Below are 10664 nucleotides of genomic sequence, written 5' to 3'. Positions count from 1 at the left end.
AAAATCTAATGCATTACCGCCACTTACTGAACTGGAGTGAAGTATACGTAGTCATTTTTAAAAATATTTTATAATTTACTGTTTCTTTATGATAACTTTATTATATTTCTTCCAAGATATTTATTAGTCAGTAGCGGTTCTAAAGTAATATTCTTTGTACTTTCTTTCTGTAATTTTTCATCAGCATCTGATGCTTAATCTTCACTGCATTATAGCCTATCCATACTGCTAATCTAATAATAAATAAAATATTTTAAATAGAATTACGACTTGTCAAAAAATAAAATAAATAAAAGACTTGTACCCCCACCTATTTTCCTTGCTGGTACGTGCGATTGGTTCATCTTCGCAAGCTGCGACCCCCTTTCAGGGCGCTATTGGTCAAATTACCCGTCTGTCATCTTCCCGGCAAATAGGAGCTGAGAGCTGCAATGTTTTGGTTTAGCGTACTTGGTAACCTCAGCATCCGTCGGCGTGACTGCATGCACAGTGCATCAAATGCATGGTTTTGTGTGTCACGATGGAGGATGCAAGCGATGACAGGACGTTTAAAGGATTTGTGGAAAAACTCACCCTTGGTATTACCCGGGTTTTAGGTGAGGGCATGCTGTTTAACGTAAATAATAACCCAAATAGTATGTTGTAGCTTGGTTTGCCATATGCGGCTGCATTGATGTAAGCATTTCTGCCAGCCTACTTCAAAATGGGATGTGCCTGTTTCTTTCAGATCTGCATATGTATAAATGTCATTTGAATTATTCTTCTATATATAATATTTAATAGAGAGCATTCCGGGTGTGCAAGATGTACGATTTGCAGAGAAAGCACCAGCAGAGAAACGATACCTTCTCTCCTGGGAGCAGGTTTGAAGATATATAAACAACAGCATGTTTTCAGAGCAGACCTTTGATATGGGTTTGTTTACCCCAAATGTTTATTGTGCGTTCTCCAGAAAAACAACTGTAGTTTGCCTGAAGATCTGAGAGATTTCTATCTCACAACCGATGGGTTCACACTTACCTGGAACTCCAAGCTGGAAGGTGAGAAGACTGATGCAAGCACATTTATCTCTTTACCCCATTAAAACCCCATTAAAGTTTTGATAACTTGATATTTTTATGCATTTTGGTGTAAATATAAATAAATATAAAAAAGAATATAAAATAACCCCTTAATTGACCTTTCTAAAGTAAAAAATAAATCAAATTTGAAATGTTTTCCTCTTAATATAAATATGTCGGTCGTAAGAATACTTGCATTTAGATATAAGTATTTAAAACTCAGTCTCTCACTTCAGCCAATAGGGATCAACAATTTAAATGACATCATTCTGCACTTCAGCCTCTCATTAGAATCGAGAATGTGAAATAAACTAAACACTATTGGCTGTTTTAAAGGGGGGGGGCTTAAATGCCCTGCCCTAACTTCCTGTTTCAGTGGAAGTTACATTAATGCATCCGAAAAAAGCGAAGCCAATGGATGATATTGTACGAGTGGCCGCCAGTGACTTGTTTTTCGAGGCCGTACGATGGGAAGCTCGTCACAACATGTATTTAGCCTGTCGGTTTTTTGGCTCATCATGTCAATACATGTTTTCAGCGCTTCATGTGAACCTATGTGCATCACGCGACATGTCAAAATACATGCCTGCTGCAGACGCTTTGAAGGGGTTTATGATTAAAAGAGACGCTCACGTTTGCCAGGTACTTGCTTAAAGGCAGGGTGCATGATGTCTGAAAGCCAACGTTGACATTTGAAATCACAAACACGCACCTACCCCAATAGAATCTGGACCTTCTTTTGATAGACCCGCCCCACACATACGCAACCCAGGCAACGATGTCGGTTAGTAGACATACCCCTTACTGCTGATTGGCTAGAAGTGTGTTTTGGTAGTCAGGCTGACTGAAATCATGCACCCCACCTTTAATCTATAATCAGAGTTCATTATGTAAATTGTTAGTGTCTTGCGAGTATTTTGTGAACGTGAGCATCTCTTTTATCATAAACTCTTTCGACGCCTGTGCAGCAGGCACATATTTTGCATGATGCACATGGTTAACATGACCCAACTCGCACATATTTTGACATGATGAGCGAGACACTCTGAACACATATTTTGAATATGCGCCCCTTTGGAAGAAAAGTAACCGGTTGCCACTGAATTGTACATACTTCTACAAACTATATGCTTTGTATCTTACAGATAAAGTGGTCTCTGTGGGTTGCATGGTAATCAACAGTATTGCTAAGCTACGTCCTCTGCTGCAGTCAAATGTGTATTCCCTCCCCAATGCACCTACTTTAGCTGACCTTGACTTTGATGATGATATAGAAGGTGAGATTTTTGAAAAAGGTTTTGTAGTATTTAGTGGCACAGCTTATGGTTTAGTAACAATTGCATGAATATTTCAATTAAAAACGACCCTGAAAGTTAATTTCTCTTTTTGAATCTAATGCTCCAGATCCACCTCATTTTGATTCTCGCAGTCGAATTTTTGAGCTGGACCCATGCAATGGTAATGGCAAAGCCTGCTTGGTTTACAAGGGCTGCACTCCAGGTATAGATTTTTTTTCTGTATATAATCTATAAAACTGTATATTATATACAAAATGATACCACCGGTCTGTTGAATGCTGTATTCTGATTGGCTGAGAAATGTTTTATGGGTGTTGATTATTTTTCAGTAAACCCCACACCTTACTTGTCAGATGTCTTAAAAAAAGGCACCAGAGCAATGTTTGTGGTAACTGTGGTATAAGCGGAATAATTGACTCCGGTCCTTTGAATTATTTATTATCAGAAATTACTGCATACCCACGGGATCATTTCTCAGCCAATCAGAATACAGCATTCAACAGACCCGTGGTATAACAGATTATAACATACCATCTCTGTGCCTGCTGGCTGGTACTCTGCAGGTGTAATGGCCCAGCAGTGTGAGGTATGGTTTTTGGACCGATCACTTTTCTGGCATTATCTCACCCCCTCGTTCACTGCTTACTACCGGCTTATGATCACTCATCTGGGGCTTCCTGAATGGCAGTATAATTTCACACCATATGGCACTAGTCCACAAGCTAAGGTGAGAAAGTCCAGTATAATCATCAAGGGTTTTCTTGGAGTTATGTTGAAAAAAGTTTGGGTTTTGGTGCCAACATTTATAGTTCCAGTCAGATACAATATACAGTGAAATTCTGATTTATTTTACATTCAGTCAAAACAGATACAAATAATTGCAAAAAAAAAAAATGTAAAATGTTGTATTTGCAAAATATGGCTTTTTAATATATAAGACAATAACATAAGCAATATGCAACAATCCTCTTTATTGACCTAAAGTGAACATGAATTGAGGTACTGTCCTCAGATACATTTCTTTCTCCGTGGTGCTTTAAGTGACCTGCTAAAACACATTTAATTGCCTGCATCTAATAATAACAACAGCATCTGATTTTAATCTACAATTGAATAAAATACATGCCAAACTAGATGATCTTTTTATACAGCAGTGGGCCGCCCTCTACCAACCGCTTACGTTCCACGTGGACGCCCATCCAGATGCAGCCAATGATTCTGTACTGAACAAACTGGACCCAGCCAAGGCGTTCAACGGCAAAACCAAACCGCCCACCCCCAAAAAGAAACAAGCACAGGTTTCAGCCACAACTAAAGGCCCGGCAGTCTCGGGAAGACACGGCGTGAATAAACGATGACTTCATCACACTGCCAAAAGCCCATGAGATACGCATACGAACATGTTGACCGAAGTGTTGTACGCTTGATATTTATTAAAAATCAGACTCTTGGCAGTCCTGTGTCCTGGTTTTTCAATAGCTTATTCCTTTATAGCTCTATAAAAACATACACCCCAGATTTACATTCACAGAGAAACTTGGCCTCGCCAAATATCTGTTTCTCATGATATGCCTGGAAACCTCAATTTTAATGCTCCCAGTACTAAACTAATCCGGTCTCAGAGTGGAATTCTCATATACATATCTCTGTACTGTTTTTGTATTTGTCCAGAGAAACACATTCAGGATCATCTGTAGACAACGCCTCTGTGCTACTGTGATCAGGGTGGTGTAGCTCTACAAATGCTGTGTAGATTAAAGCCCCGAGCACTCCTCCGAATAAAGGTGCCACCACAGGTACCCACCACCAGCCATTGCCAGCCCTGGAGGGAAGTAATGTAATTTACAGCTGCTTTATTCATCAGTGAGACTTCAGTGTATGGTGTAACTACACATTTTATATTAAACTACACCATGCAGCCATACTTAAAGGGATAGTTCACCTAAAAATGAAAATAATGTCATTAATGACACACCCTCATGTCGTTCCAAACTTGGAAGACCTCCGTTCATCTTTAAAACACAGTTTAAGATGTTTTATATTTAGTTCGAGAGCTTGTTGACCCTTCATTGAAAATCTACATACGGTATACGGTCCATGTCCAGAAAGGTAATAAAAACATCAGCAAAGTAGTCCATGTGACATCAGTGGGTTAGTTAGAATGTGTTGAAGCATCGAAAATACATTTTGGTCCAAAAATAACTAAAATTACGACTTTATTCAGCATTGTCTTCTCTTCCGCGTCTGTTGTGAAGCGCATGCGTGAGACTAAAGTCACGTAACTGCAGTGACGCAGCTGACGTGTTTGCGAAGTTTTTTTTTTTTTCAAACTTACAGCGTGCGTTTCCCTCAGACTGTTAATGAAGCCCGGGCGTGCACAGAAAAAAAAACAGCTGGGGCGCACCAGATAACACGTCAGCCACTTCGTATGTCATCTGCCTCACTACAGTCACGTGACTTTAATCTTGCGCATGCGCTTCACAACAGACGCGGAAGAGAAGACAATGCTGAATAAAGTCGTAATTTTAGTTATTTTTGGACCAAAATGTATTTTCGATGCTTCAACACATTCTAACTGACCCACTGATGTCACATGGACTACTTTGAAGATGCTTTTATTACCTTTCTGGACATGGACATTATACCGTACATAGATTTTCAATGAAGGGTCAACAAGCTCTCTGACTAAATATTAAACATCCTAAACTGAAGATGAACGGAGGGCTTACGAGTTTGGGACAACATGAGGGTGAGTCATTAATTATATTATTTTCATTTTTTGGGTGAACTATCCCTTTAAGTTCAGAGATATCACTATCTGACACTGGAATGCGATACGTTTTTACTTATGATTCCTGACATGGACGACTTAAAATCAACGTGTTAGGACTCGTATTGGCAAACTTAAAAAGCAGGTGATAGATAATCCAAATACACATTCATCTAAAAATGTTTATATAACTTAATGTCGACTATTTACCTGAAAACCTCAAGGCCCCAACCTGCCATCAGTGTAAAGATTCTTGGTCCCAGGTCTCGTGTGGGATTGATGGCATAGCCACTGTTGCTCCCCAGCGAGATCCCAATGAGAAGCACCAGAAGCCCCACACCTACAGGTTCCCCTCCGGGTACCACCGGCTTGTTTTTCTGGTCAGCCAGAGCCATTAGACACAGCAACAGCATGGCAGTTCCCAGAACCTTATTTAAACAAAGTATAGATGTAAGATTTAAATTATATTCTACTAATATTATCTTTATTTAAAGTTATTTTTGGGAATATAAAAAATGTGGGGCGGTAGTGTCCTAGTGGTTCATGTAGGTTGTCTGCAAACCGGAAGGTTGGTGGTTCAACCCCGGCTCCACCGGACCAAGTGTCGAGGTGTCCTTGAGCAAGACACCTAACCCCAGCTGCTCCCGACGAGCTGGATGGCGCCTTGCATGGCTTACACCGCCGTCGGTGTATGAATGTGTGAGTGGATGGGTGAATGTGAGGCTAATTGTAAAGCGCTTTGGATGGCCATAGGTCAGTTAAAAGCTCTATATAAATGCAGTCCATTTACCATTTACCATAATAAAACATCCATATTGAAATACCTGGTCAAGGAATCCGGTGTAGATTGAGAGGTAAGGGGCCGGATATGTTGCAAAAATTCCAGCTGTTGCTTTGGGACCAGACACGGTGAAATTGCCACCACAGTAATGATAAATAGCATCTATAAAGCAAAGTATTGATGTGAACAAAGAAACATTTTTTACATACCCAGGCAAAATCATTATGTACAAAATCACTTCCAAGTTTTGAAATGAGTATGCCCACCATTGTAAATGACAAACACGGTCCCCGCAGCCAAGAAGGAACCCAGAAACTGAGCGAAAACATAGAGGGGAAGCATCTTCCAGGGCAAACGGCCAAACACAGACATTGTGAAAGAAACGGCTGCATTCATATGAGCACCTGTGTGATAGAATAAAACATGTTATTTTTGTTGAATCTTGCAATATAGCAAAAGTCATCTTGGTCAAAATGTGGGAGCTGTCTTACCTGACACCTTTCCACCAACGTGCATGCCCATAGCCACACCTAGTGCAAAGCCTATGTTTATGCTGAGATACTCTCCAAATATACCATCTCCCATGACCACTTGTGCTACAGACCCAAGGCCAAACACCTGGAATTCAATATCAATTTAAAAGCAGTTTTCAGCAATAAAAAATGCTGGGTTATTTTTATCTCAACAACGGGTCAAGTGACAAACCTATTGGGTCGTAATTTAGCCTATGCTGGGTTGTTTTAAAATGCTTTTTTCAACTCATTGTTTGTTGGGTCAAAACATTTTCTGGGTTAATTTATCCCAACTGCTGGGTTGTCCCTTTTTTACTAGTAACCCAGAGTTTTTGCTAAAAAGGAAAGTCAGAGCCAGTATTTCTTTAAGTGCACTTTAAAGGGACACTCCACTTTTTTTGAAAATATGCTCATTTTCCAGCTCCCCTAGAGTTAAACATTAGATTTTTACCATTTTGGAATCCATTTAGCTGATCTCTGGGTCTAGCGGCACTACTTGTAGCATAGCTTAGCATAATCCATTGAATCCGATTAGACCATTAGCATCACGCTAAAAAATAACCAAAGAGTTTGGAAATTTTTCCTATTTAAAACTTGACTCTTCTGTAGTTACACCGTGTAGACCGACAGAAAATGAAGGGCGTTTTCACATTAGCACTTTTGGTGCGCACCCGGGTTCGATTGACATCAGAGTTCGGTACATTTGGATGATGTGAACGCTGTCTTCCGAACTCGGGTGCGCACCCGCAAAACGTACTCAGGTCCGCGTAAAAAGGGTGGTCTGGGGTCCGGTTCATGTGAACTCCAGATTGGTTCGCTGCTAATGTGAGCGCAATCGTACCAAATCGCGTAAGTGAACCGCTGTTAATTACGTATTATATGGAATGTCCCACCAAAACAGACGTGTGTGTTTGTGTGCGTGCACTTACCTTGACAACAAAATGCATAGAATGCTTGCTTGACTTTTGTTCTTATTTTTTAAACCTTTGGTTTTGTTTTCAAAGAAATAATACAGAAACGCACTTGCGTCTGTCTGCCCCAAACATACTAAAGTCGTTTCGATGACAACGGTCTGTCCGCCGACGTCAATTTTTGCGGAGGCATTCAGAAATCATTTCTCTTGCTTGGAGTTCGTCAATCACGCTTGTCGTCTTCTCGTTTACAGCGGTTGCCAAGCAACATGAGAACTTGCCGGCTGCAGCTTGATGATGCAAGCGTACCGCGGTTCGGATGCAAAAATAATATGTGAACACAGTCCATGGGGAGGGGGGAGCAATCGAACTCTGGTTCGTACCAGGCAATCGCACCAAATGTGAAACCGTCCTAAAAGTTGTGATTTTCTACTAAAGGGACTATTTTTGTGCAGTGTACATAATATCATTGCGCCTCTTGCAGCCATGTTACAGCAGCAAAGTCCTTGATTATTATGCCAGAATGAGAGTATAGTTCCTAGCCATCATCTGCCTAGAAAATCACAACTTTTAATTTTCTGTCAGTCTTAGTACACGATGTAACTACAGAAGAGTCAAGTTTTAAATAGGAAAAATATCCAAACTCTTTGGTTATTTTTTAGCGCAATGCTAATGGTCTAATCAGATTCAGTAGGTTATGCTAAGCTATGCTAAAAGTGATACCGCCAGACCCAGAGATCAGCTGAATGAATTCTAAAAAGGTAACAAAATCAAATGTTTCACTCTAGAGGAGGTGGAAAATTATAATTTTTTCAAAAAAAGTGGAGTGTCCCTTAAATATTGTGTACTAACCACTAAATTATCCCGTGCGGAGTTATTTCACCTGTTTCTGATATTTGAAATAACCCAGCATTTTCGAGTGTAATTTTTCGGAGTAAACACAAAAAAAATCCTGGGTCATTTTCAACCCATCATTGGGTCAAAAAGGGATAAACCCAGACATTGGGTTAAATTTACCAATTAAATGTTTATATTTCACCCAACAATGGATTAAAACAACCTAGCATTGGTAAATGTGACACTTTTGACCCAACGATATGTTTAAAGTGAAGCAGGTTAAAAAAAAATGTAAGGTGGGCTTGATTTATCTAAAAAAAATTTACATATATCATATGACAATTCTGGAATAACATGATACCAGCCAATGTTTCTAAAAATAGGATTTAGATACCACATGGTCTGACCCAAACGTTATTACTGACCACTCGTGTGTGTGTGTGTGTGTGTGTGTGTGTGTGTGTGTGTGTGTGTGTGTGTGTGTGTGTGCGTGCGTGCGTGCGTGCGTGCGTGCGTGCGTGCGTGCGTGCGTGCGTGCGTGCGTGCGTGCGTGCGTGCGTGCGTGCGTGCGTGCGTGCGTGCGTGCGAGCGAGCGTGTGCGTGTGCGTGTGCGTGTGCGTGTGCGTGCGTGCGAGCGTGCGAGCGTGCGAGCGTGCGAGCGTGCGAGCGAGCATGCTTGCTTTCGGTGTCTAATGCTTCATTTGTTGAATAAGTTCATTTAGTGAATAAACTGATTCCAGAATCAAGCAACACTCAACAGTTCTATTGAACTGCATGGCAAACTTGGTGTCATCACATAATGACAATGGCTCAATTGTAAAAATGCTAATTAGTCACTATGATTCAAATTTTAATGAAGGAGAATTAAAGGCCCCCTTACCATCATGCTGTACGTGCAGAGGGTCTCTGCCAGGAATACACGAATCCATTCAGTCTTGATCTTCAGCATAGACACAATAGTCTGTGGCACATGGCCTCGAATACCAACTTCCTCCATTTTCTCCCTCTCAATTTCTTTATTTGAACTTTTCTTTGTTTTCAAGGTTGGTAATTTTTTATACAGACTCTTTGAATGGATCTCCTAAACCTTTGTTGGATTGTACTTCCTGCAGTGTAGTCAGCTGAGCAGTGTCTATTTATGCAAACCCCTGGCTCCTCCCCTTTCTTAGCACATGTGTACCCTTTAGTAACCTATTGGGGTGCGTGAAGGGGAACAGGAAATGAGCTAAAACAAACAGACAATTGTGTCTTGTGATATGTGAATTTAACAGACATGCATATTTTTGTTGGGGAGCATTATGTACTTTAAAAAATAACTTGATTAATTTATAACATGTCACTTTATTCTATCAGTCTAAATATGTTTTCTGTATTTTTTAATAATAAATACACATGTTTGTGTATTGTAAAATGGCAGACAGTGCAACTGTCCATACAAATTAGCAGTTTAAAAAATTCAGAGTTGGGATTTTAGGATTACTGGAAAAACTTTTGTCCAACAATTTGGATGTTCTCAAATGTCAAGGTCACAATCATGGGCCTTTTATTATGAAGTTAACAAGTATAAACAGTAAACATAAAAACACATCATCCGGTGAACCTCAGGTGGTCTTTATGGCTGATAAAAAAACTATTTTCAAATACTGAAAAAATAGCTATTTTACTGTAATGGGTAGGCTAGAACGCTTTCTGGCCGTATCTCAAACGGAAGCCTGCATTATCCTGAGGTCGCATATGCAGGCTGCATGCATCATTAAGCCTGGTTTATTTCACTTAACTAACTATTCACAAGTCATAAGCATACAACAATTTTCATCTAACTTAAGTATAATAGTAAAACAAACAAAAAAATGGTTAATATTCTGAAATAAGATGACGTGCAGCCTACAAATGTGACCTCTGAAGGATGCAGCCTTACATTTGAGAAACTGCCTCTATGTCAGGTGGTACAACCCATGTAAAACTAGAAAAAAGTGCTATTTTATCAAACACATTTTAATTGTATATTTATGAATTTGATATCACAGACAAAAGCTTATACCAGAATCCAAGTTTGTTAAATGTAAATTCATTGCAGAGGTCAGGTGGTGCAACCAGAAGGTCAAGGGGTACAACTGCTAATGCCCCTAAGAAATAAATTAAACATTAAGCTAAATAATTTTAATAATCTAATGTTCTTACATTTATAATTGTCAAATGTTAGTTTTATGGTAATGTTGTTAAACACTTTCAAACTGTTTTCAGGATTATGATTTTAAATGCCACTTTTAAATAAACAAACAATCAGCATTACACACGCAGTGTGTAATATTATGATATTAGAAATGTTGTGGAAAAAATCATTAAAATGTACTGAAATGTTGTTCAATAAACAAAACTTTTTAAACACCTGTTCCTGACTCAAAAATATGCATTTCCTAAAAAAATATTAAAATAAATGTTTAGGAATTTGTTTTGTCATATTTTAATGTTTGCAACCTACAATTTCACTTAA

The 10664-nt window shown here is 39.4% G+C and overlaps 2 protein-coding genes across 2 annotated transcripts; one reads left to right on the top strand and one right to left on the bottom strand.

The window, feature by feature from the left end:
- The first annotated feature begins 455 nt into the window (after positions 1–455).
- On the top strand, positions 456–3722 carry tpgs2 (tubulin polyglutamylase complex subunit 2). The gene is made up of 7 exons (XM_065244059.2): positions 456–596; positions 784–863; positions 953–1040; positions 2207–2338; positions 2466–2561; positions 2923–3086; positions 3511–3722. Exons 1-7 carry the CDS (start codon positions 503–505, stop codon positions 3715–3717), a joined length of 861 nt encoding a protein of 286 aa, XP_065100131.1. The 5' UTR covers positions 456–502; the 3' UTR covers positions 3718–3722.
- Positions 3723–3991: 269 nt separating this feature from the next.
- Positions 3992–10436, bottom strand: aqp7 (aquaporin 7). Its single transcript, XM_065244060.2, has 6 exons — positions 9051–10436; positions 6402–6528; positions 6177–6314; positions 5954–6072; positions 5340–5557; positions 3992–4181 (listed from the first exon to the last, which is right to left on the bottom strand). The coding sequence occupies exons 1-6, from the start codon at positions 9165–9167 to the stop codon at positions 3992–3994; spliced, it is 909 nt and encodes a 302-aa protein (XP_065100132.1). The 5' UTR covers positions 9168–10436.
- Between the last annotated feature and the right edge of the window lie 228 nt (positions 10437–10664).

This window comes from Paramisgurnus dabryanus, chromosome 18, assembly GCF_030506205.2.
Source record: "Paramisgurnus dabryanus chromosome 18, PD_genome_1.1, whole genome shotgun sequence".
NCBI lineage: Eukaryota > Metazoa > Chordata > Actinopteri > Cypriniformes > Cobitidae > Paramisgurnus > Paramisgurnus dabryanus.
Note: the sequence above shows the minus strand (reverse complement) of the source record. Positions and strands in the feature narration are given on the sequence as shown.

Coding starts and splice junctions, on each gene's coding strand:
- tpgs2 (XM_065244059.2), top strand. CDS start 503: ATGGTTTTGTGTGTCACGATGGAGGATGCAAGCGATGACAGGACGTTT. Junction 1,041..2,206: donor CTGGAACTCCAAGCTGGAAG/GTGAGAAGACTG, acceptor TGTATCTTACAG/ATAAAGTGGTCTCTGTGGGT. Junction 2,339..2,465: donor CTTTGATGATGATATAGAAG/GTGAGATTTTTG, acceptor CTAATGCTCCAG/ATCCACCTCATTTTGATTCT.
- aqp7 (XM_065244060.2), bottom strand. CDS start 9,167: ATGGAGGAAGTTGGTATTCGAGGCCATGTGCCACAGACTATTGTGTCT. Junction 5,558..5,953: donor ACACCGGATTCCTTGACCAG/GTATTTCAATAT, acceptor TGTTTAAATAAG/GTTCTGGGAACTGCCATGCT. Junction 4,182..5,339: donor TGGGGCCTTGAGGTTTTCAG/GTAAATAGTCGA, acceptor ACTTCCCTCCAG/GGCTGGCAATGGCTGGTGGT.